The 23,190-nt window shown below is 55.5% G+C and overlaps 9 protein-coding genes and 1 non-coding gene across 10 annotated transcripts; 5 read left to right on the top strand and 5 right to left on the bottom strand.

The window, feature by feature from the left end:
- Positions 1-162: 162 nt before the first annotated feature.
- On the top strand, positions 163-1,880 carry VDAG_05587 (uncharacterized protein; the record flags this gene model as incomplete). The annotated part of the gene is made up of 3 exons (XM_009652482.1): positions 163-169; positions 192-677; positions 754-1,880. 3 exons carry the CDS (start codon positions 163-165, stop codon positions 1,878-1,880), a joined length of 1,620 nt encoding a protein of 539 aa, XP_009650777.1.
- A 201-nt stretch (positions 1,881-2,081) lies between these two features.
- VDAG_05588 (uncharacterized protein) lies at positions 2,082-2,831 on the bottom strand (the record flags this gene model as incomplete). Its single annotated transcript, XM_009652483.1, has 1 exon — positions 2,082-2,831. The coding sequence occupies one exon, from the start codon at positions 2,829-2,831 to the stop codon at positions 2,082-2,084; it is 750 nt and encodes a 249-aa protein (XP_009650778.1).
- Positions 2,832-3,329: 498 nt separating this feature from the next.
- VDAG_05589 (uncharacterized protein) lies at positions 3,330-5,457 on the bottom strand (the record flags this gene model as incomplete). Its single annotated transcript, XM_009652484.1, has 2 exons — positions 3,330-4,770; positions 4,823-5,457. The coding sequence occupies 2 exons, from the start codon at positions 5,455-5,457 to the stop codon at positions 3,330-3,332; spliced, it is 2,076 nt and encodes a 691-aa protein (XP_009650779.1).
- A 4,265-nt stretch (positions 5,458-9,722) lies between these two features.
- Positions 9,723-10,924, top strand: VDAG_05590 (heterochromatin protein one; the record flags this gene model as incomplete). Its single annotated transcript, XM_009652485.1, has 4 exons — positions 9,723-9,732; positions 9,926-10,255; positions 10,425-10,795; positions 10,850-10,924. The coding sequence occupies 4 exons, from the start codon at positions 9,723-9,725 to the stop codon at positions 10,922-10,924; spliced, it is 786 nt and encodes a 261-aa protein (XP_009650780.1).
- Positions 10,925-11,622: 698 nt separating this feature from the next.
- VDAG_05591 (uncharacterized protein) lies at positions 11,623-12,551 on the top strand. The gene is made up of 2 exons (XM_009652486.1): positions 11,623-11,769; positions 11,835-12,551. The coding sequence occupies exon 2, from the start codon at positions 12,023-12,025 to the stop codon at positions 12,179-12,181; it is 159 nt and encodes a 52-aa protein (XP_009650781.1). The 5' UTR covers positions 11,623-11,769; positions 11,835-12,022; the 3' UTR covers positions 12,182-12,551.
- A 257-nt stretch (positions 12,552-12,808) lies between these two features.
- Positions 12,809-12,908, bottom strand: VDAG_20164. The gene has a single exon. It is a non-coding gene; the product is annotated as a tRNA-Val (tRNA).
- A 971-nt stretch (positions 12,909-13,879) lies between these two features.
- On the top strand, positions 13,880-15,682 carry VDAG_05592 (uncharacterized protein; the record flags this gene model as incomplete). Its single annotated transcript, XM_009652487.1, has 5 exons — positions 13,880-14,159; positions 14,391-14,642; positions 14,717-14,749; positions 14,837-14,872; positions 15,003-15,682. 5 exons carry the CDS (start codon positions 13,880-13,882, stop codon positions 15,680-15,682), a joined length of 1,281 nt encoding a protein of 426 aa, XP_009650782.1.
- Positions 15,683-16,432: 750 nt separating this feature from the next.
- On the top strand, positions 16,433-17,443 carry VDAG_05593 (phenazine biosynthesis protein; the record flags this gene model as incomplete). The annotated part of the gene is made up of 1 exon (XM_009652488.1): positions 16,433-17,443. One exon carries the CDS (start codon positions 16,433-16,435, stop codon positions 17,441-17,443), a length of 1,011 nt encoding a protein of 336 aa, XP_009650783.1.
- A 287-nt stretch (positions 17,444-17,730) lies between these two features.
- Positions 17,731-20,362, bottom strand: VDAG_05594 (RING finger protein; the record flags this gene model as incomplete). The annotated part of the gene is made up of 3 exons (XM_009652489.1): positions 17,731-18,957; positions 19,097-19,969; positions 20,342-20,362. The coding sequence occupies 3 exons, from the start codon at positions 20,360-20,362 to the stop codon at positions 17,731-17,733; spliced, it is 2,121 nt and encodes a 706-aa protein (XP_009650784.1).
- Positions 20,363-20,835: 473 nt separating this feature from the next.
- VDAG_05595 (ubiquitin) lies at positions 20,836-21,887 on the bottom strand. Its single transcript, XM_009652490.1, has 2 exons — positions 21,742-21,887; positions 20,836-21,660 (listed from the first exon to the last, which is right to left on the bottom strand). Exons 1-2 carry the CDS (start codon positions 21,761-21,763, stop codon positions 20,993-20,995), a joined length of 690 nt encoding a protein of 229 aa, XP_009650785.1. The 5' UTR covers positions 21,764-21,887; the 3' UTR covers positions 20,836-20,992.
- Between the last annotated feature and the right edge of the window lie 1,303 nt (positions 21,888-23,190).

Raw genomic sequence — 23,190 nt, forward strand, 5'->3', positions numbered from 1 at the left:
CAATTGTAAATGCATAAAAAAAAAATCCACCTCATCTTACACTTCCATTCGAAAGATAGGGGAAGAGTGCTAAGGCGGATCAAAGCATACAAACGACTAGTCCTTCGGACGCGTATCTTTTATCGGTCTCGTCCGAATGATGTTGACGGCATTCCCTTGGACATGGTAGGTGCCTGGCATTGTCATCATAGTCGCCATCGGCCCCGGCCTCCTCGGCGTGCGGGCGCGGGTCGACGCCGCCAACGACCCCGTGCTGCGGGCGCTGTGGGGTGGCCGCGTCGTCGGCGAGCAGGTCGTGCGTTCGGGCGACAAGGTCGTTTCGGGCCTCGGCATTGACCTGCAGACGAGGGATCGCGTCAAGCTCATGGGACGGCTGGTGGCTGGCGCTGTCGCGCAGGGCGAGGTGCAGATGGCGGTCCGCGTCGAGGGAAGCCTTGGCAATTGTCCCAAGTACCTCAACGGGCGGGCTCTCGTCGCGAGGACGCCCGAGGTCGAGGGCGTCGAGGATGGGTTCCCTCTGAGCGCGAGGGCCAGACGGGTTGTTGATCAGGCAGATTTGTTTTTCCTGTCGAGCGGACACGGGACGGGCATGGATACGAATCATCGCGGGGGGAGCAAGGGGTTTGTGAGGATCGGGAGGAACGACGAGGGGGCTGTTGAGCTGATTTACCCCGAGTGTGAGTTTCTCTCTGCTTCTTGCTGCTGCTCCTTCATCATGCTGTAAATACTGACGAATGTAGATTCGGGAAACAGGCTGTACCAGACCCTGGGCAATCTCCAGGCCAACCCCCTCGTGGGCATCACCATACCCGATTTTGACACTTCGGATGTACTCTATGCATGCCTTCACATTCTGCCCGGCTATCTGGAACTGGGAACTAACAAGTCGCCAGGCCACCGGAACGGCAACGATTCTCACCGGCGACGCTGCCGACGCCCTGCTGCCGCACACCCGCCTCGCCGTCAAAATCACCCTCACCTCAGCCCTCCTCGTCAAGGGCGGCCTCCCCATGCGCGCCACGTCCCCGCAGGTCGACTACTCCCCCTACAACCCGCCCGCCCGCCCCCTCGCCGCCGAGGGCGCCGCCGCCCTGCCCTCGACCCCGCTCGCGACCGCCACCCTCCAGCACCGCCAGCCCCTGACCCCGAGCATCACGCGCTTCACCTTCGCCCTCGACGCCCCGCACGAGCCCGTCCCGGGCGAATACGTCACGCTCGACTTCGCCGCCGAGCTCGACCACGGCTGGAGCCACATGCGCGACGACGACCCGCGCAGCCTGAACGAGGACTGGATCCGCAGCTTCACCGTCTCCGGCTCCCCGTCCGCCCGCGCGTTCGAGATTACGGCGCGCGTGAAGCGCGGCGGCGCAACGGAGCTGCTTGCCAAGCACCTGCTCCGGGGCGGCCCGCTCGAGGTTGCCGTGCGTGGTTTCGCCGTGACGGAGGGCACGAGGATGGGCGCCGTCGCTGAGGGGGGGAAGAAGAAGGAGGTTTTCGTCGCGGGCGGCGTCGGCATTACGCCTCTGCTCGCGCAGGCGCCGGGGCTGCTGGAGGACGGCAAGGCGTTCGAGGTTATTTGGGGGGTTAGGGGGGAGGACGTTGGTGTTGTGCGTGACGCCGTCGAGAGGATCCCGGGATTGGCGGCAAGGCTGAGGGTGCATGTCACGGGAAAGATTGGCGAGGCGGACGAGGAGACGCTCGCAAAGATCGAGGCTTTGGGCCTCGGGGTCGAGAGGAGGCGGATGGAGAAGCAAGATCTGGAGCGGGTGTTTGAGGGGGAGAAGAGAAAGTTCTACTTGTGCGCTGCGCCTGCGCTGCTGACGATTATGAAAGGCTGGCTTGAGAATGAGGAGGTTGTCTGGGAGGACTTTGGGTATTGATTATATCAGTAGGGAATGGTCAAACAGCGCTATATGACTTCAAAGTTCGAATACGGATCCCGCATGAAGGTAGGAGCAATTTAGCAGTCTTGATAATTTGAAAAGTTCATGTCGAACAAAACCTTGTCGAGTCTTCTTTTTCGATAGAGTATTTCTGCGCATCAGAGTATAATACCGACAGTTGCTCATTCCTCAGACGACCTAAATCCCACGTCCCCAAACCTCAACCAACAGTCGAACCACCCTCTCCCTCCTCCTCTCAGCCTCCTTCGCCGCTGCCTCAAGACCCACCATCCCTACAGCAAGCTTCCTCAGCTCCTCAATCTCGCGGCCGCCGCTCCCGTCCCGCCGCTCCCACCAAAACGCCTCCTCGCCCGTCATCTCCCTTGCCAGCGCCCACGGCTCAGTCCTCAACAGTTGCCTCTCGACCTCGCCCCTCCTACTATTCATCTCACTCCCCCTCTTCTCAAGCTCCTGGGCCTGCCTGTCCAGTATACACAGCATGTTCAGCAGCGTCGCGACCGTGCGGTCCGGGTCCGGCCCCGCCGCGTCGTCGACAACATGCCAGTCTCTCTCGTCAGGGTCACCGGCCAGGACGTCCTGCTCGCCATCTCTAGAGAGTTCCGAGGTTTCTTCCCCGTCGGAAGTATCGTGTCTACTCTCATCAGACGAATCGCTCCCGGGCTCCACCGACTCGTAATCCTCGGCGCTCGAGTACCCTTCCTCGTCTCTCGCCTCTTCCAAAGTCGACGAGTGAGGGCCGGGAATGCTGTCCAGCGTGATGGGTGGCATGCCCGGATCCTCGTTAGCATGGCTCGACAGATGAGCGGGAGCCCATCGGTTTGAGGGAATCGTTTCGTGAGGGTAAGTGTTCATATCGTATAGCTGCCTTGGGAAGCGAGAAAATGGCAATGTCTCCGGTAATGGGATATAGTCGAAGAAGCTGAACATGATCGTCACGACGGGCAAGATAATACTTATCATGCTGGGCCCTTGAACGACTTATACGCCATTCTGGATATGGCACGACAAACTCATGGGTTACGACCAGGACGGCAGCAAACGCACATAAAAAGTGACCGTTCGGTTGGTGTCACAGGACCAGGCCCCAGTCATATACCATGAAACCCCTGAAAACCAGAGCCTGGATGCTTGGCGGCAACTGTCAAACGTGGTGTCCGCAAACCTCAGACTGATTCACCAACAGTCAGACCTTCAGTCACATAGACCAGATGGAAACGCAAGATCGGTGTCATCAATTTGGCCCCTTCATTTATTAATACAGCAAAACTCCCAAGGGTAGTGAGCTACGCTTCTATGTGCGCTTAGATCAAAACGTGAATCCGTAAGGCTTTTGTACAAAATGGCTTCAAAATAAATCCAGTGTGTGTTTTGTTGGGTTCAAGCCCAGTGCTGTTCGAAAGGCGGAGGGCACGCGCCTCTTGGTACCTAGTCCATATACATGGGATCTCCCCGAACGCCAGACATTGCCATTCCCATGTCGTTGTGCATATTTTGCATCGCTGCTTGCATGTTGGGCATCGAGCGGCTCATGTTGATGTGTGTGCGGTTCGCAAGTGCCGCCGCTCCGTTCTGCATCAGGAACCGCGCATCATTTGCGCCCCCTCGGTGCTGTTGCATGGGTCCTCGTGTTCGTGGAACATCGAGCGTCGCCTGCCGTTGCATCGGCTGCTGCGCAAGCAATGATTTCGTCGATGGCGTTGTCAGCATGGCGAAGCTGTCTTCGTCATCCATCTCGGCGTCAACATCCACATCCACGTCTGCGTCAGCGTCCATGTCGCCATCTGCATCTGCTTCGGCATCCATGTCGACTTCCGCGTCAGCGTCGGCATCCGCATCAACATCCGCATCAGCGTCAGCATCAGCGTCTGCGTCTGCGTCGCGGTCGCTTGTGCTGACAGATGGCGGACCGCTCGTTGATGGTGCCTCTTGCTCACTCATGCCGGTGGCGCTTGTCGTAGTAGACTGTCGCTGCGGTGGCATTGGCGGTCTGGATGTCTGCGGTGTTTCCTGATTTGTTTCCTGAGTTTGCTGCACGACAGGTTGTTGGCGTTGAGCAGGTACGGGTGTGGCTGCGGGAGTGACAGCCGAGGATGCGTCGAGAGGTCGTTGGGCGCTCATGCCCGCGGAGGAGACACGAGACGACGTGATCACCGTCTTCCATCGCTCGATTGATCGTGTGATGACCTCGTTGAGGTCCAAATGGCGGTCGTCAGGAGTGAGACCGACACCACGACCTCCTCTGACGCCGGCTTCGAGAATGTGCGAGATAATCTCAGGCTCAAGAGGTATCGTGGTAGGCGCTACAATCTTGAACTCGCGAGGCTGCTGGAGGCGGTTGAGTTGTTCAATTTGCGCCTTGAGGTTGGTATTCTCCTGCTTCATCTTGTGCTGCGTCTTCTTCAGAGCTTCAGTCTCTTTCTGCTTCCTTCCCACGCTTCTGGCCAGCTCAAGCACCCAGAGTTCGTTTCGCCTTGCTACGGGGAGTGAATCCCATACAGCATATGCCGACTGCAGATGCTCGTTGACTTGCCGTTCCAGCGTCTCGGCTTGCTTCTCAGCCTTCTTAACGGCTTCACGAGCGTCTTTATGAGGTCCCTCGCGGGGCGGATAAGTCAGCTCCTCCATTACGGCGGTTGTAGCCGAAGCGCAAGTGACTTTCCACACTCTGAACTCCTCCTGGAAGTGGGCACGGAGCGCGTCAAACTCCCTCTGGCCAGGAAACTGAACTGACCACGACGTAGACGTGGGGTGCTGTGTTGAAGAGAAGAGTGTTGGGGGTGGTTGCAGGCACTGTAGCGTCAAGGAGGGAAAGTCCATGGACAGTGGATCAAACTCGAACGGCATGGAATCGTTGTCGATATGCTGCCTATTGAAAAGTCAGTTCCCTGCCTCGTGTTGGTCTCATCTTGACGACATACTTAGCTGCCCGCCATGAACACAGGACCTCCCGCAACGCCAATTCCGCGGCTCTGGCTGTATCCATGGCATCTGCCAGTCTATGCTTCACATCAAATTGAGCTTTCTGCAGCACTTGCTTGCTCACTTGTCTCTGCATGCCAGGCCGTTTGCCAGTGTCCAATGAACCATCGCCCTCGCCGCCCTGAGAGATGTCAGGCGTCTTATTGGGAATGCTGTTGATGACACCAGTCGCCTCCCATGTCGGCGGACCAAAGGCGGAGGAGTACTTGCTTAGGCGCGAATCAACCATGTACTGGCCGTCCTTTGGGAGAACGGGGGATTTGTGAGAGTCTCCATCCTTGCCGGACGGCTCCTTCTTAGTCCGTATCCTAGGGGTGCCGGTTGGTGTGGATGCTGCCCTTCCCATCGAGGCTCGCTGTGTGCGTCTTGTGATGTTGCCCCGCAACTTCAGAATCTCCGCGACGTCGTGGATGCCATCTGGAGGCTTAGGGTTCTTGGTCTTGATGTAGAGATCGAGGTGGCGTCCTAGTGACGAGGATGTGAAGGCCTGCCCGCAGTAGGGGCAGCTTTTGTCCTTGGGCGCATGGTATTTCGGGGTGTTGCTGCTACCTGCGTTGCTCACAGTGTCGTCCATGCTCAGCTATCGGTTTGGGGGTGGAATATGGCTCTGGCAGCTAGACGGCTGCTATCAGATATCGGATCGAGGCTGGCTTCTTGAGTCGCGAGCGGACACTTGCAACAGCTCCCGGGGAGCAGGAAAGTCGAGGTGCATAGGTGTGTCGAGAAAGAATAAACGAGCGTGGGGTGCGCAACGGCACGAAGGTTTGGGGGGAAAGGGGTGAAGAATAAAAGAGTGTCGAGAAGAAGAGGCTTCGAGGGGGGGAGAGAGGTCCGAGTCGGAGATCAAGCTTGTGGGAGGAGCTTTCACGAGATCCTAGCTATTAAGGAGGGGGTAACTGGGGCAAAGCGAGATATGCTTGTCAGGTCAGGACAGCTCGCTTTGGCTCTCGCCGTCGTCAATTGCTCGCTCTGATTCTCTCTGGTCTTTCTCTCTTTCTTTCTCTCTCTCTCTCGCCAGATGCCTCTTGGGGGAAAAGGGAAAATGTCGCAACGGCGAAAAGTAGACGAGCAGGGGAAGCAGGGTAAAGGGGAAGAAAGTTGGGCTGGTTCTCAAATGTCACCCGGTTTTAATTATCTCTGCAGTTTTTGGTCGAGAGCAAGCGCCAGGGGTCCCACCCGCCCAAAAAAAAGGAAGGAACAACGACTGGTGGGTGCTCACCTCCACCGGTAGTAGTTGCCCAAACCACCTGGCGCTAGGTAAGGTACTCGAGCTGCTAGAGGCAAGCACGGGTGCAGGGGTTTTCTTCCCCCCTCTTTCCCTCTCGAGTCCCCCCCCCCTTTACCCCCTACCCCTTTCCCCAAGATCCATTGGCGCGCCCGGCCATTGGCAGCACGGACAGCGCCGGGGCAAGTAGCGGATGAATCGTTCAGTGGCTGAAGTGGGAGATCCTACAGGGAACAGGGCCACTGTGAATCTGGAAGCCCCCTCCGTATTTCAGGGCACGCTCAATTACCAGGTTCGCTCCAGGCCCAACTCGGCGACACAAGACCCAAGCAGAACCCTCAGGATGTACGAACCTAAGCCAGGCGGCTCCTGACTCTTCGGTGTCCCTACCTTTGTATCAAGGTACCACCTACCTCTACCTTAGGCAGGTAGGCACCGTAAGGCAGGGCACGGGCAATTCGTCGGAGGAAACAAAAGGCACGGACAGATGAGCGGTTTCCTGCCGATGGTATACTCACAATGCTTGCCCCTATATTTGCCCTGCCAGATGTGCCAGATTTAGATATATCCAAGCTTCCTCGAGTCTGAACTCTTTTTTTCCCTCGTCAGTAGCCACCATCAACTACCTTACCAGACTGGACGTTTCCTGTGGTCACTGAGCGTCCAAAATTGGGTTCTGTCGTCCAAACCACCGCCGCCTGTACCTTGCTCAACCCCCCTCCTCCTACCTACCTGGGTATCTGGCCTCCATATGATCCTTGAAACTAGCTGTCGGCCCAGGCCCAGACCACTCGCCTTAGCGCTGTTCGCACGACACGCACGCCCTAATGGTGGCTCCTCGTTCTCGAGAGAGCTAGGTTTTTTGTGAGGACACGCCTCCTCACGCTTGCCATCTGAACCTCCAGCCCGATCCACGTCTCGGCTCCCCATGGACGCCTGTCCATCCTCATCTTGCCACACGCCGCTCGTCGCGACAAATTTACAAATTTTCTTGTATCATTCATTGACCACAAATGATGAATGCCTCGGGCTGCAGGCTGCATATGCATCCTGTAAGGACGGAAAGTGAGCTGGGCGGCTTCACCGGGGGCGTGATCCCGTTAGGTACGCCAGCAGCTGCCAGTCAGGGGTCGTGCTGCTTGACCCTGGCTTCCGGCCCACGGCCGTCGTACCCGGACTCGTTTCTTCGGTTGCTGAGAGGCCCGGTCTCCACCGATGAGATGGGGGCTTCCGATCCAGCTAGGCCTGCCTCTTCTTCTTGTTCTTCTCATCACGTCCACGTCCATCGCGAAGACCAAAGTCCCCCCAGAGGCCAATCCAGATGACCAGGGGGTAATGCTGCTCCGGCATATTATTAGAGCATCAGAGAGGTTGCAAGGGACTTGGGGGGGGGCGGGGGGGTGGCTTCAGTTTCGCCTTCAGATTTTCAGAGCTGCAATCAGTCTCGATCTGACCTGAATCGACGACTTTGCTCAGGAATTGCAGTGTCGTCAGAACGGCAGCTCGTCATGCTGAGTCTGTCGTCAGATCTCCCGAGCCAATTTCCCTGCCCTATCGAGCCTGCAGTCCGACTCCTCCAACACCCCCTGAATCCACCAACGAGCCTACCTAGTAGGCAGAACCGCACCCGTGGTGCGCCCCCCTCATCTCACTCCCGCACTTGCTGCTGTCAAACCCCCCCTCCCATCGCGAGCGCACCACATTTTTGTTTGATCAGGTCTCGGTGCGCCGTCCATCTCCCCGTCTCGTCCCTCACCAGTCATTGACGCCCGTGGGGGTGGGCTGGGCGGGAAAGAGAGTGCCCCAATGTACCCTCAAGCCAGAGCCAAGACGCGCCTGAGCTGTAGCGTCCCAACTGCTTCTGAAGGCTTGCGGTCCTTAATCGGCGCCGCCCCTTTCGCGCTGCAGGACCTTTGATTACCACCGCTGCACTTCGTAGGCGGCGTCCTGCACACCAGGTTGCAATGCGCCCACCTTTTTTTATGTTTTTATCTCTCTCGCGTCTTGAGCTAGTAACGCCTATTTGCTTCAGGAACGGCTGAGGGGGTTACATTGGGGGGCCAGCTTCTCAGGGACCTACCTGCGGAGCCAGCCCGGATCTTGGAATATGCCACCAGCAGTAGAGTTCGCACCGGCAGCTGATGACAGCATCCAAGCCGTCCCGTGCGAACCCTTTCGTTACATGTGAATCCGGGCCCTCAGGGGGAGATTGAGCTGGGAGGCGATCGCACATGCAGCCGGGTGAGGCTGAGTTTTCAGGGCCGGCCCTTCTCCTCGGGACTCCAAGGCTATGAATGCGGCAGGTAGCTTCCACATTCGGGCCCTACGTTTCAGACAACAGACTGACCTGAAGAATCGAGCAAGGAGATCGGCCGTTTGTTCCCGGGCGAAGGATCGCCAACAGAAACGAACGGCACGGTGCCTCGGGCAAGCTCGTGGTTTTCGGCAGGTCTTACAAATCTGAAAGCATCGTGCTTGATCAACTGGAGCAGCAGACTGCTAGCTCATGCCTCTCAGGGTGTAGGATCTGATGGACAAGATCGCATGTGCACGTAATGGGATCGGATCCCTACCTCCCTCGTAGAAGTTGATGCTCGGAGAGCATCGGCTCAGAGTGAGATCAGCTGGAGGAGATGCCGAGATGTCTCCCATCGATCGACTACATGGCCTTTCGGCCGATGAGCTGGCCAGAAGCTGACAGGGAAGATGTGCCACCATCCACCATGTCTGCGCAAAGGGATGGTTCATGCAATGTGGGAAACTTCGTCCAGATTCAGAGGAGATGATAGCCTGAACACCAGAAAACGAGCGGAAGTTGCGATTGTTCTCCGAAATAGAGGGCGAAGATTACAAGTCACAGTAATTGGCGGATAAATGACTTGGCCTTATAAAAGACAGCAGGCTGTCTAAGCAGTGGAGATGAGTGATGGAGTCCATGTTCTGGCCTTCCATACGCAATCACGTTGTTGATCAACATCGTGCCTCGCCTGTGTCCCTGCCATGCGCCATGATAAAATTGTCCTGTCTGCTGGTCGGTATGATGGCAGTCACATCATGTTCTCGCCATGCCTGCCATGGTACTGCCGTGGCAGATGCGATTGACTTTCCTCGGCATTTCGGCAGAGACTATCATGCATAGCAGCACCGTAAAGGAATTTTTAGAGCACATACTTTGTGAACCACGTCATGAAGGCTAAAGACGACTTCCGTGACGAACTACCTACCTACCTACCTACCTTAGGTAGGTAATTTAGGTAGATAGGCTTGATAGGATAGAAAGCGTGCGACAATTCATACTGTTCTGTTGGTCTGGTAGTCCCCACAGGACCCATTCTCAAGACTGTGCTGAGCCGTCGCGTGCTGCCTCAAGCTATGCCGGTGCCGAGAAAAATCCCGGTGCTTTCATTGGACAGAGCTCTCCCAGAATGGTTGTGGGCTGAACCTTCTAAGAGTGTTCATGGTAAGCGTGTCGCGAAGCACTTCCACCCACTCCGTCACTACTTCCATTCACCCCGAATCGCAAGCCGAATCGTATCACTCTCGGACCTAGCCAGCCTGACGCACCCGGACCCCCCACCACTTCGATTGATTCCTGCTTCCACTCTTCCATCAAGATGCCGCCAGGTAGGCCTCGCACTTTCCCTTCGCCTCCCGCATCTGCCAGCCGATCACGGTCCCCTTGCGCAACTCTATCGCATCGCGTCACAGCCGTCGCACCGTCCAATCCACGACATGTTGGCGATCGCGCGCGATTTCTTGGGCCGCGTCGCGAGGATAGAACCCCAACCTGCTCAGCGCATACTAACTTACTCTCCAGCACTCAGCGACACCGAGCAATCGGACAATGACTTTGATATCCCGGTCCCCACCACGCGCGACCGATCCACCAAGTCCAGAACACCGAACAAGTCAGACGAGGAAATGAACGATGAGCCGGTCGAGAATGGAGATGCCGAGGACGTGGCAGATGTTAAGGAGGGAGACGACGAAGATGATGCCGATGAAGACGGAGACGAGGAGGTGTACGGACAAGTCCACATCGTCGCTGCGATACCCTGGCTGACTCTGGATGCTGTAGTTTCATCGTCGAAAAAATCATCTCCCACAAGGTTGAAGATGGGGTATTTTTTTCAACTGAACCTCCGTCGTACTGCAATCATTTGCTAACACAGCACAGGATCAGCTCCTCTTCAAAGTAAAGTGGGAGGGCTACTCGAAGAAAGCCGACCAGACGTGGGAACCCGAATCGAACCTGACGTACGTGCCGTATCCCACCCTTGGGGCGGATTTGCTTCGGGTCTACATGTGACTAACAGTTGCGCGTAGCGAGGGTGCACCGGAGATCATCGCCGAGTACTACAAGTCGGTCGGCTCGCGGGCAATGATCCTTGAGGAATCCCGCAAGGGAAAAGAGACAAAGAAGCGCGGACGCCCTGCCTCTAGCACACCAGCATCGTCGTCAAAACGCGCGCGCAAGAGCCGCGACCACCCGTCCGACAGCACACCACCAGCCAGCGCCACCGCGAACACCTGGAAGCCGCCGAGCGGTAGCTGGGAAGACGACGTCACCACAATTGATGCATGCGAGGACGAGGAGACGGGCAAGCTGATTGTGTACCTGAACTGGAAGAATGGTCAGAAGACAAAGCACACGACCGACGTCATCTACAAGCGCTGTCCTCAAAAGGTACGCTTCCATATTTCCTTGGGGCGAGCCTTGATATTGACATGTTCTCCGCAGATGCTTCAGTTCTACGAGCGCCACATTCGGATCATCAAGACGGCTACGGGCACGACGGATGCCGAGCTCAAATAATAAGTGCACAGTTTACGAAGAGCTATGACACGGATCTGCGGCGCCGGCGCATGGGTTTGTCGCGCTGGCTGCAACCAGCAACTGGGAGCTGTGCCATATTCACGAAGCCTCCTCTGATTATCGATTCGACGCGCGGTTGGGATGTATGTAGTTGTACGTGGGATCCTGATTGCACATTTGCCTGTTCTTCATGCCTTACTTCCTCTCATGCAGTAACCTTGATGCTGTTGGGAGGCAGAATAAGGCCATAGGGTTTCGCGGGCCGCGATTCTGGATGCGTAAGACAGTCAATGAACACAAGCTTGAAAGCCGTGGCAGCAAAGCCTGCGTAGCCAAATAATCCACAATGCCTGATGATGGCATGGTAAAGGTGGCCTGGCTGTTGACGCGCTGGTCGGCGCGGTCGCGTGTGGGAGTATCTGCGCGCACAAAATGGCTGGGAAGGTACTTGAAACGCAGGGGCTGGGCAGACAGACCGACGCAACGGTGCTGATGTGGACCCCAGCAAGCCTGTGCCAGTCCCGCCCTGCCCCCCAAAAGCACCCCTGCACCAGCGCCCCCAGCCTTGCCATTTTATTGACTTGGCCAAAAGCCGGTGGCGGGGCAACAGCCCATTAATACTCTCTCTCTGTCCACCGGTAAGCCGTCAGACACATTCCTCTCTTCTGGTACCTTTACCTGACAATACATTGTGCTCAGCGAGACTATTCCACGACTTCAGCGATACTCGGAATTCCTCGACTTGCTTCTTTGCGTTTGACAGCGTCCCCAAGCTACACACGTACCAGCAGCCCACAGAAGCCCCGCTTGAAGCTTGCCTATAGCTTGTCCAACGAGTCCAGATCGTGAGTCTGCCTTTCTCCAGGACATCAGTCTGACCTTGATGGACTTTCTAACATCTGAGACTCAGTCATCCATCACATTCTCGCTATTTCAATACCATATACGACACTCAACTGCCAAAATCATACCATCTGAGACACCCACATACACCACACCTGCCCATAAACTCCAAGGCTCCGCGACCCCTCAATCGAACCCCGCGCAAGCTCGCCGTCAGCCCGTCCCGCAACCGCCATACTACACAAGACCGCCAACATGACGAAACCAAATGACACCATCGCCATCATCGTCATCGTTCTTTTCGTTGTCCTCGCCCTCGTCGCCTTTGGCATCTACCGCCTTGTCCACCAAGCCCGCCGCAGCATGAGCGTCACAAGCGGCTCCAGCGGGAGCAGCAGTGAGCTAGCAGACTAAACGATGCGAGGACGAGGGATAACCAAAAAAACGTGATGAAAAATGAAAAAGCGATCGGCTCACATGAGATGCGACCAAGCAAGGCAGGGCGATATCGATACCCCTTTGAAAAGACGGATAGCCTGCGACAGCGGCGATAATGAAGAGGATGGAATTTGCATGAAGCACACGGTATGATCTGAATTTAGGGCAATTTGGGGCTTTGACATGACTTGTATGATATTTTTTCGCATGGTATTCAGGAGGCTCTCTGGGGTGATCTACCCCTCCATCTACGTGGAGATGTTGAATGTATATAGCAACGAGTATGGGGCTCATGGCGCATCGGGCGATGACAGGATGGAATAGACACGACAAAGTGATGAGCAACAGACATCAAAAATGAAGTGAACTCTCATTGACAGTGTTCGAGGTGCGAGCTTGCTGCGTAAAGTGTCTTCTCGCCAACACGAAAAGAACACTTCCATGTCTGCGCTGAAATCTCCCCGGCGGTACGCGACAAGGTATCATTCGCACAGTCAAGAACGCCGCGGGAACTAACCCTTAGATGAGAGTCCTACACAATATTTGGAATGTCAATTGTTCATGAGTTGGCAAAAGTTCGTGCAGGATATCACAACTGCAAAATGATTCAGGGGAGGCTCGAACTCCCGACCTTCAGTGAACTCTTGACTCGTACGAGGAAAGATGTTAGACTGACGTGATAAACCAACTACACCACCGAACCAACTTGTAATAGACAAGGATAACTATCATTTCTTGTAAAGTATTCGCAATGCTGGAGTTGTGTCGATGCAGACAACCATTCCACAGCAAACACACGTCGCATACTTGCTTCTAAATGTGGCTTGAATAGCATTTTGATACATCTTCATCCTAATGCCTAATAAAATGGTTGTGGAAGTCTTGGTCATCCGGCCAAGGCTCAACTGTGAGGCATCTAGGATCATCCTCCCAAATACCATGAATACTTCTCCGGGCTGCGATAGGTCCGTATTAGTCTTAAGCTGACAGCTAGCTCACGTGTGTCAGGCCGTTACGTCGACCCAAAGTCAGGCTGCAGTGTCTCGGTTCGACGCGTGGCAGCCTTAGTCTTTTCCCTCCTACAACCCTGCCTCTTGTCCGAGAAAAGCGTTCTGCTCCTGGCAATCGTATTCCAAACGAAACTCAGTTACCATACCAGTATGGCCGAAGCATTCAGCATCCTTGCTGGCGTGGTTGGCGTCCTTGACGTTGGTAGTCGCGTCTCGAAGAGACTCCGATCCCTCCGTCAGGCCTGGAAAAACGCACCGCATGAAATCCTCCAGCTTCAGAACGAAATCACCGACTTTAGGGTCCTGCTCTGTTATACGCGAGATGTATGCGACGCTGCTGACGGCTGCTCAGAGGAGGACTTGTCCAACAGTCTTGAGCGGCACCTGACGTCAGTCAATGCATGTTTGGGATCCCTGGAGTGTCTGCTGAACGACGATAATCTGAAAGAAATCTCAAAGATGAGGTATTGGTGGATCCGACGTAAAAATGCGGTTATTCTCGAGAGAAATCGCCTGAAGGAGGCTCATCGCAGCATAAGGATGCTTTGTGATGTGTTCAATGGGTTCGTCTTGCCCCCTTTCCTTAGCTTGTCTAGAGTCCTGTCTTCCAGGCCGCTTAAAAGCTGATTCTGGTCATCTCAGGAAACAAGGTTCGCGTATCAAAATGGAGTTGATTTCTATCCACAATGACCTGAACGCTGCACAAGGTCAGGGGCATGAAACGTCCGAAAACATTCACGGAGTACTCACGCGCGTCCTCGCCGGCATCAAGCACATTTCCCATCAACAAACATCATTAGTGACAACTATTGCCAATACCTCAGAGCCACAAACCAGGGAATCTAACCCTGCAGGACATGCAGAGGAGTCTTTCGCGTCAGGAACATCATCGCCATCGGCTGCGGCGAACCTCAGTATCTGGGTCTCGTACCGAAACGGTTCGTGTAAGCGCTCTTGCGTATGCTCATGCCACCGTGTGAACACAACCCAGTCACGTTGGAGTACATCGCGACTTCTCCGCAAATACGTAGGCTTCTTTTTCGCGTCTTATACTGGTCTTCCAACCTGGGCACCTCCATGCGATATGGTTGGGTGCACTCGCCTTGAGTCCGAAACATACAAATTCAGATATGAATTTCCTCAATGGCTCCTTGATCTGTTCATGCATCTCACAGTTCAAACACATCATAAAAGCCTTGTCCCGAAATTCAAGCTCCGGCTAATGCAGCGGGCCCCTCTCGAACTTGATTCCCTGTTGGCGTCTATGATTCTGCGGAATTGCGATGAAGCCTGGCGTATTCTGATCGACAACCCAGAGGCAGCATTCAGCCAACACCCGGATACTGGAGATACTGCATTACACTTGGTCCTAGCCAAATCTCGTTACTTTGACAGTTGCTTCGTTACGCTCCTGATTCGAAGCGGTTGTGACGTGCAGCAAGAGAACGACTTCGGGATCACTTCGGGAAGCATCATTGCTGCGACCATATTGCTTCAACAGTCTGCTACTGCAACCAGTCTCGCCATCTCAAAAGTATTTCCAATCGCAACGTTGATCGATAACCTAGATTTATCGCATATCACGAAGATAATACTTGGGGTACAACAAGGTGACCTGCAGTCTGCGCTGGCGAACTTACCCCCCTGGAACTCTCTAGTAAGTGGCCTAGATGCAACTGGCTCTACACCTCTGCACTGGGCCGCAAAGAGCAACCACAAAGAAGCCATTGGGCTTCTTGTTCGACACGCCATCGATGTCAACGTCCCAAACATTTACGGTGAAACAGCCTTGGAAGCCTCAATGTCCTGGATAGAGCCCGATACATTGAGGTATCTCATTGAAATGGGTGCGCATATCCGATCACAGGCAAGAAACGTCTTTTGTATTGCATGCAAGTACGACAGGGATGACTTGGCTCAGACTCTCGTTGAAGAGTATGAAGTCGACCCAAACGAGCCTGATGCACCATCCTTGACGCCACTTATGATGGGAGTACTGAATAACTCGTTCGACGCAATTGAGTATCTAATTGATCTTGGTGTCAATATCCATATTCGCGATACGGCTGGACTTACACCGCTGCACTACGCGGTTGTCTTCAATTTGCACCAGTCATTCTTCAGTCTACTACTCGCCGCAGGAGCAGACTATAAGGAGTCACCTAGCGGACTGAATATCTTGCATTGTGCTGCTCCGTGGGCAAATGAGGCGACCATGGCGTGTTTGCCACACCATGGCCTGGCCAGCGTTGACCCAGAAGCGACAGTGGATGGAGAAACAGCTGAGTCTCTGTTCTTGCAGCGCACTTATAGAAGCCCACAACTTGATGCGGCGTTCTATTTTCTGCTGGAGTCTGTGGAAAAGGCCACTGCCGAGATGCGGCAAGCTCTCTCAAAAGGGATGGATGTGGGAGGCACCTCCGACGACGAAGATGACGTTTTTCACGATGCCTCAGAGCAGCTCTAAAGGCGGTCTCTGTTCAAAAGAGGGGTTTGAGATGGCACCACCGCTTGGTTCTGCCCAGACGAACATATGATGTTACCGGCCATGCTCAAAATACCGAAGCTGAGCATTATCATTCCAGATCATGGGATACTTGTTGTCGGCTTTATTGTCACAGGCCATCCTGGTTCCTCAGACTTCAGTAACTACTTTGGTTTGGGAGCGACAAATAGGCTGTAATATGACGCCAAAAGATATCAACTTGCTCATGTCAGTGATGCCAAGCTGAAGCGTGTGGTCTCATCGGCCATGCAACTGAGAAGCAATCACACCATCGATGTTAAGGTGTGCATAGCTTGTACAGCAGATACGAGTTCTGATTTCATACCAAGTCCTGTCACATTTGTAAAAACGCCACAATGTCACGACACAAGCAGACGACGCCATGACAAATCGTGGTGGTTCGTCAGGAAACGCTCGCTCTTGCCGGAAGGGGGCATGTCATGTCGTTTGGAGGCGCGCCCTTCACGATTACAAATACAAGCTTGATCGCTCATCGCGAGAATGACAATTGCGTCCGCCATGAGACAACTTTCCAACAGCATACCAAAGACGCGCAAATCTCAACGTATATAGTTTGACTTGTATCAGCAGTACAATAATGTATCGCCACTTTCATCTGGTCGTATTTCAACAGCATCAAATGCACAGCAATAAAAGACATTAACCACACGGCCGCTGAAGGACTCAAAAGCCCAAAGGATTACTGGCACGATGGCTTCCCTACAGTTTACAATCGCCGACATCTTCTCGCAGACGCCCTATCAAGGGAATCCTCTCGCTATAGTGGACACCACCTCCCAGGTGCTCACGACCACCCAGCAGCAACTGATCACGCGACAGTTCAACCTCTCTGAGACGTCGTTTATCCTGCCAGCCACCGAAGGGAAAGCAGATTACCGTCTGCGTTCTTTCCTGCCTGACGGGCGGGAGGTTTATGGCGCCGGACATAACATCCTGGGTGTGTGGTGGTACCTCGCCGAGAGCGGGCTTCTGAATTTCACCTCCGCCAACCTCAGCCAGACGCACAAAGACGGATCTGAAACGTTTCTGTTCCACCAGGAGCTCGGAGGCGAGGTCATCGCCCTCAAGATCCGCCGTATCAAGAAGCCTGAGCAAAAGAACGAATATGAAGTCTTCCTTCGCCAGGCCCCGCCTAAGGTCCACGGCATCCATCCCAACCGGACTCTGCTGGCCGAGAGCTTCGGATTGACGGAGGCAGATATCGGCTTCACCGCCGGCAACAGCGGTAGCCTGCTGCCTCCTCAGGTGACGTCCACCTCGACAACCCATCACCTGCTCGTCCCGCTCGCCTCTGTGGAGGCTCTGAACAAGGCCGTCGTGCAGAAGGACAAGCTCCTGGAGCAGCTGGCTCTCGTCGACAAGCGGGCTTATGGGCTGTTCCTGTTCACGCGAAAGGGCGCGAACAAGTATGAAGCCAGGTTCTTCAGCCCAGGCATGTCTGGCGAAGATCCGGCGACTGGCAGTGCGGCTGGGCCCTTATCGGTCTACCTTCATGAGCACGGAGAATTGGAACTCGTCGATGGTGCCGCCCATATTGAAGTTCACCAGGGGTTGAGAGTTGGACGAAGGTGTCTGATCAAGGTTGCCCTGTCGCTGGAGAAGTCAGAGGGCGAGGACATCCGTCAGGTAGACCTGATCGGTGGAGGTGTGACCATTGCTGAGGGCAGGATTTCCGTGCCGGGCGAGTCGATTGCGTTCTGATGAAGACAGCCCACGGCCTGATTTTGAGCCTGTTAGCGAAGCGCTTCGATATTTCGTTTAGTTCAATTCCTCGCACACCTGTCAATTTGTCGAGACTGGTCCTTAGCTTCCTCCATTTTGGGATGAAAATCACATGCATTCATTTATTCCTTGACAACTTGAGCAACATCACAAGAAATGATGCCTCCAAGACGGTCAAAACACACACATTTGCAGCGTAAAACAGTGGATATCATTCTCATCTTCTCATGTGCGCCTCGCTATGCATGCCACCCCTAGCCCCCAAATCACCTCTTTCCCTTCCTCCGGCCCTTTTTCTCCGGCACGCTGGCGCTGCCCTCCGCCAACTCGCCAGCCTCAACTTGCCCCTCAGCCTCCATCTCTTTGAGCTTCTCCTGTCCAGAAATGAACATGCTCAGGTCCCGATTCATCTCTTCAAGCTCAGCAATCTTCTCTTTCTGCTCAGCGTCCCGCGCCCTGAGCGCCTCGACCTCAGCCTGGTTATGCTCAACACGCTTCATGAGTCCCTTGCCGACCTCCTTCTCCTCCTGCAGCGCCTTGCCGAGGCTGCGAGCGAGGTCCTGCGCCTTCTCCGCCTTCTTGCGATCTCGCTCGGCGTCGCGCTCGAGCTGCGGCACCGTCTCGAGCCGCAGCTTGTCGAGCTCGGCGCGCAGCTGTTTGTTTTCAGACGTCGTGGCCTTGGACTGCTGGAGAGCCGCGTCGGCCGTGCTCGTCGCCTTGGCGGCCTTGTCTGCGATTTTGCTGACCATCTCCTCAAAGTAGACGCGCTGCGATTCGAGCTGCGAGGTGAGGAGGTGGGTGTACTCCATGCCGACGTTGTCCAGCTTGGCGCGGGGCACGACGTCGTCTTGCTGGCCTGAGCCGTCGCCGTTGTTGGACAGGCCGGCCTGCTGGCTGGTGGTGCCCGGGAGCTCTACGACCTTGCCGTCGCCCTTGTCGCGGATGAGACGGTGGACCCAGGTGTCGCCGGCATAGTCCCAGACGTACTGCGTTTCCATCTCGAGGGCAAAGCTGTGCGCTGTTTCCTTCCAGTGATCTTTCGCGTGGCCGCCCTTGTACCGGCCGCAGCCGACCTTGCCGCAAATGAGACATATCCAGATATCGTCGGCGGTATCGCAGACGCTGCAGAGGTTCGAAACCGAGGAGCCAAACGGCTGAGTGTAGGGGTTTGACGGATCGTATGCGGGCTTGCTGCTGGTGTGCCGGCATACGGGACAGCCAGAGCCCTGCCAGTGGTCGAGGCATTTGCAGTGGAAGACGTGCTGGCATGAGATGGTCATGAGGCCCGTCGTGTCGTCCATGCGCTCCAGGCACACAGCGCAAGTCGGAAGCTCGATCAGATTCGGTGTTGGCGGCGGAAACGGCTTGAGGGTGTTCGACACGGCGGAGGAGGGTGTGAACGGATCGCGGCTCAAGTCAGGAAACGCACCGTCCGGTCTCGTAGGTATCTCGAATGTGATCGACCTGATGAATATAGCCTGGCATACCTGCGCCTGCGACAGATGTGTTAGCGAGGTACGGTTCAGTCTTTGGGATGATGATGAAGCTCGCATCAATATTGTTAAACAGTTTCCCGTCAAACTCCTTCTGCCATGCCCTCGCCTTCTGACCGTCCCGAAACTTCATGAGAACAAGATACCGGTTCATCTGCGCCGTCGTCACAAGGCGATAGTGGCTGATGCTCTCCTTCCACTCCTCGCCGATAAAGCCCAGCAAGTCATGGAAAGACCAGTAGCTCGGAACGGCAGGTACGCAGACCGTCGTACAATCGCCGTCCTTGCCCGTCTGCTGCTCCGTGATAGGCCTCCGCAAGCTCGGGCTATCATCCTGCTCGCGGTAAAAGTGCACGACGCCCCATCCGAGCTCCGTGTTCGTCGTGTCGAGCGGCAGGAGCTTCGCCATGGTCATGCTGCCCGCGCCGCCGAACATGGGGCCGATGCCCGTGGCAGCCGACGGCCGCTCGCCCGACGACCCCGCGGCCTCGTCCATGTCTGTTGCGCTGTTGTTGGTGGTCTGCTGCTCGAGGCTCTCGACGCTCACTCGGCCGAAGCGCCAATCCTGCACGGCGGCGTCGGGTCGGATCGCCGCAAACGCGGGCGGCGGCGGGAAGCTCTGCGTTCTCGCCTTCCACTGCCGCGCCGTGAGGACCTCGACGTCCTTGCCGTTGTCGGCCTTGACGGGGGCGCGCGAAAGTCCGCAGTCGATGACGTGCAGACCGGGTTCTTCGTTGTCGTCGCTGGCTCGCTTCTGGGCTGTGTGGCTCGGTCGATACGCCGTGTCGTATGATGACTGGATGGGCGAAGGCTGCGGTCTTCCGGTTCGGCTCGTTCGTGTATTTCGAGGAGGATGCGAGGGAAGCTCGCCAAAGATGTCGGTGTCGGGCGGAGGAAGCCAGATGTTGCTCGCTGCTGTGCTGCCTTGTGTCGGTCGCTGTGGGCTTATTGTAGGGTTGGGCGTCGGGTAGAGCTCGAACTTTAGGTGATAAAAGTACGACGGCATCGCCAGCTAGGTAGCTAGCAAGCAGACTGAGGGTTTCGCGCGTTGCAGATGTTCAGCAACTCGAACGATCAGATAGCAGCTACTGTAAGGAAGCTGTTCGGGTTGGATTGTGCGTAATGATGGTTACCAGGGAAAGTCCGGCAGGTAAAGATGTAGTAAGTCGGCGCGTCTACGCGTCACGGGGGGAGTCGTCGCTCGATCAAAGCTCCTTGCCACGGAAACCAGCAGTGGCACATGCCGGAGAAAGTTCCGAAAATCGAGCCGTCGCGCGCAGAACAAAAGGGTTGCGAGACGGCGTGCCTTGTGCGATGGAGGGGAAACTTCCCAGGAACGGGTCCTTGCCATGCAGGACCCCACCATTGTATCCCCCCAGCTCACCAGCCCCTCCGCCAAGACCATCTTGGCGTTTTGAGAACTCCATACATCCCGCCCACGATCACGCGCTATGGAAGCCGTTGAGATGGGACAAGTCACCTGTGAGGGCAGAAAGACATATCTACTTGAATACTACTAGGCACTGAGGCTGATGATTTTCACGTTGAAATTATGTTGCTTGGAAGCAGACAAGACTCTCTCACCATCGCTCCAACCAAGTCGTAGTTCGGCAAAACTACCATCTGACATGCATTGCATGATATGATGAATAAACGGCTGAAGGAGTATCAGAGGGTCGACATGTTTTGTCATACAGTTCGTTTAGAGGGTGACACAATGTATCACGACTTGGAGGTTTGGATCCGAATAAGTTACTAACGTTCAAAATGGAGATCACCAGGCCGACTCCACTGAACCGCAAGGGGCGACCGTTGCGGGCCTTTTAGTGTGCATCGTCATCAGTCGTACATCAACATCACAGGTGGCGCAAATCAGGCAGATTGAACAGTTGTCAATTCTGAGCGCAATCAGCGCTGTGAGCAGTTCATGTCTACTCGATAACGAGCCTAAAGTATGCCCATGTTCCCCTATTCATCAAGGGGAATTCCGGAACGCCATTCAAAATCATGCAAAGATATCTCATCCAGTACCCCACTACTGTCCACCACGCAGACGGAGGACCAAATGCAGGGTCGACTCCTTCTGGATGTTGTAGTCAGACAGGGTGCGGCCGTCCTCAAGCTGCTTGCCAGCGAAAATCAGGCGCTGTTGATCGGGAGGAATGCCCTCCTTGTCTTGGATCTTGGACTTCACATTGTCGATCGTGTCGGATGATTCGACTTCCAATGTGATAGTCTTACCGGTGAGCGTCTTGACGAAGATTTGCATACCACCACGGAGGCGGAGAACGAGGTGAAGAGTGGACTCCTTTTGAATGTTGTAGTCGGACAAAGTACGACCATCCTCAAGCTGCTTTCCAGCGAAGATGAGACGCTGTTGGTCGGGAGGAATACCCTCCTTGTCCTGAATCTTCGACTTGACGTTGTCAATGGTGTCGGAAGACTCCACCTCAAGAGTGATGGTCTTGCCGGTCAGAGTCTTGACAAAGATCTGCATACCACCGCGGAGACGGAGGACAAGGTGGAGGGTCGACTCCTTCTGGATGTTGTAGTCGGACAGGGTGCGGCCATCCTCAAGCTGCTTGCCAGCGAAGATCAGGCGCTGTTGGTCGGGAGGGATGCCCTCCTTGTCCTGGATCTTCGACTTGACGTTGTCGATGGTGTCCGAGGACTCGACCTCAAGGGTGATGGTCTTGCCGGTGACTGTAAGACGGCCATGTCAGTACTATGTAAACAGAGATGGCGAGACTGGTCCTGCGATGGCGGATTCCTGGGAGAACTTACGGGTCTTGACGAAGATCTGCATGGTAGCGGATGCGCGAGTGTGTAGTGAGGGGGTGTGGAGATGGAATGTCGTCTAGAAGAGATGAGAGATGTCTTGGGTGCAGACAAACACGTTTGTGAGGGTATGTAGTGGTGTAGGGAAGAGTGGACAGATGGGTCGAGGGGTGGAGGACGAGGTAGTTAAATAGGGTGGGCTACTGAGCGTTTGAAGGCCGGGACCAAGGCGGCGGTTGCAGAGGCACAGGCAGTGGCGGGAGGTGAGGGGGAAGGCGCAGTCAGTCCCTAGGCAGGCACGTACCAGAGGCGAAAGGCAACGGGACAAGAGTCAAGGTGATGTGAGCCTTGACCGGGGGTGGGACTCTGTGATTCATCAGCGCAATGCGCAGCAGGGAATGCGCTAGGTGTGGGTCGGCCTAGCCGGAAAGGGCGGGAAGGCTCCAGAATCGGAGGCGAGATACATGCCAGCAAGGCGAGAAACACACGGAAACGGAAGTACTCTCTTATCAGACACTATTTGGTCATCAGACCCATGGCTCTGGCCTGTCGTCCCTCCCTCAATCCGGGGAAGGCTGGAACGAGCATGCTGGGCCCAAGTTGTCTCAGCGCGCTGGCGGCAACCGTTCACTCAACGCTCCATCGACCCAACCCGGAACATTTACGACGTGGTAACGAGTCTCGGGCGAAACCGAACCAACACCCATCTTCGCCACCAAGCGACCTCATCGACAGCCAAGCCCGAGATTCACTGCTTTCCCATGGCTTTACTCCCTAACAGAGACGACAACCTGGCGGCGGCGGCGTACCCGACTGACTGTGCCGCTGCGTGCATGGAGGCCACGAACCTCCCCTGGCCTTATCAGCTCACCTGACGTCTCCAGCCTCCAGCACCCCACCCCGGTCATTCGTTGCAACGATCCTGCCCGAGAAAATCCGCAGCGACTGCCATCCGCTCAAATGCTCGGCTTTTGCATTCAGAACCTGCAACGTAGCAAGCACGCACTTCATTTCGAGCCCTCCACGCATATCTCAACCGAAACGCGATGTCGCACTCGACGACATTGTCCCATCCCCGACCCTCGGGTCCCCATTCCTCGCCGCCAAAAACCCACCCGTCGGCCTCCCCGCCGCATCTGGACCCTCCACGCTGACAACACTAGCGCCCCCACCCCCCTTACCCAGAGACCCTCGAACAGTCCCGGAGGAAGCACCACGTTGTCGCCACCACAACCCGAAGAGCCTCTGGCAGGCCCCCTCCTTCGTAGATCCCATCCTCGCCCTGAGCTTAAGTCGTCCACATACCCCCCAATCTTTGCGCCGAACTGTAGTCGTCGTGATACCGCCAGATCAGGTCGCGACTTCAGACCGAAAGAGTGTTCAGGCGTGTCTCGTTGACGGTAGGCCCAGGTGCGGGGTAAGCGACATCGGGTGCCGCGACATAATTCCCGAAAC

Source organism: Verticillium dahliae, genomic scaffold (genome assembly GCF_000150675.1).
Source record: "Verticillium dahliae VdLs.17 supercont1.10 genomic scaffold, whole genome shotgun sequence".
Taxonomy (NCBI): domain Eukaryota; kingdom Fungi; phylum Ascomycota; class Sordariomycetes; order Glomerellales; family Plectosphaerellaceae; genus Verticillium; species Verticillium dahliae.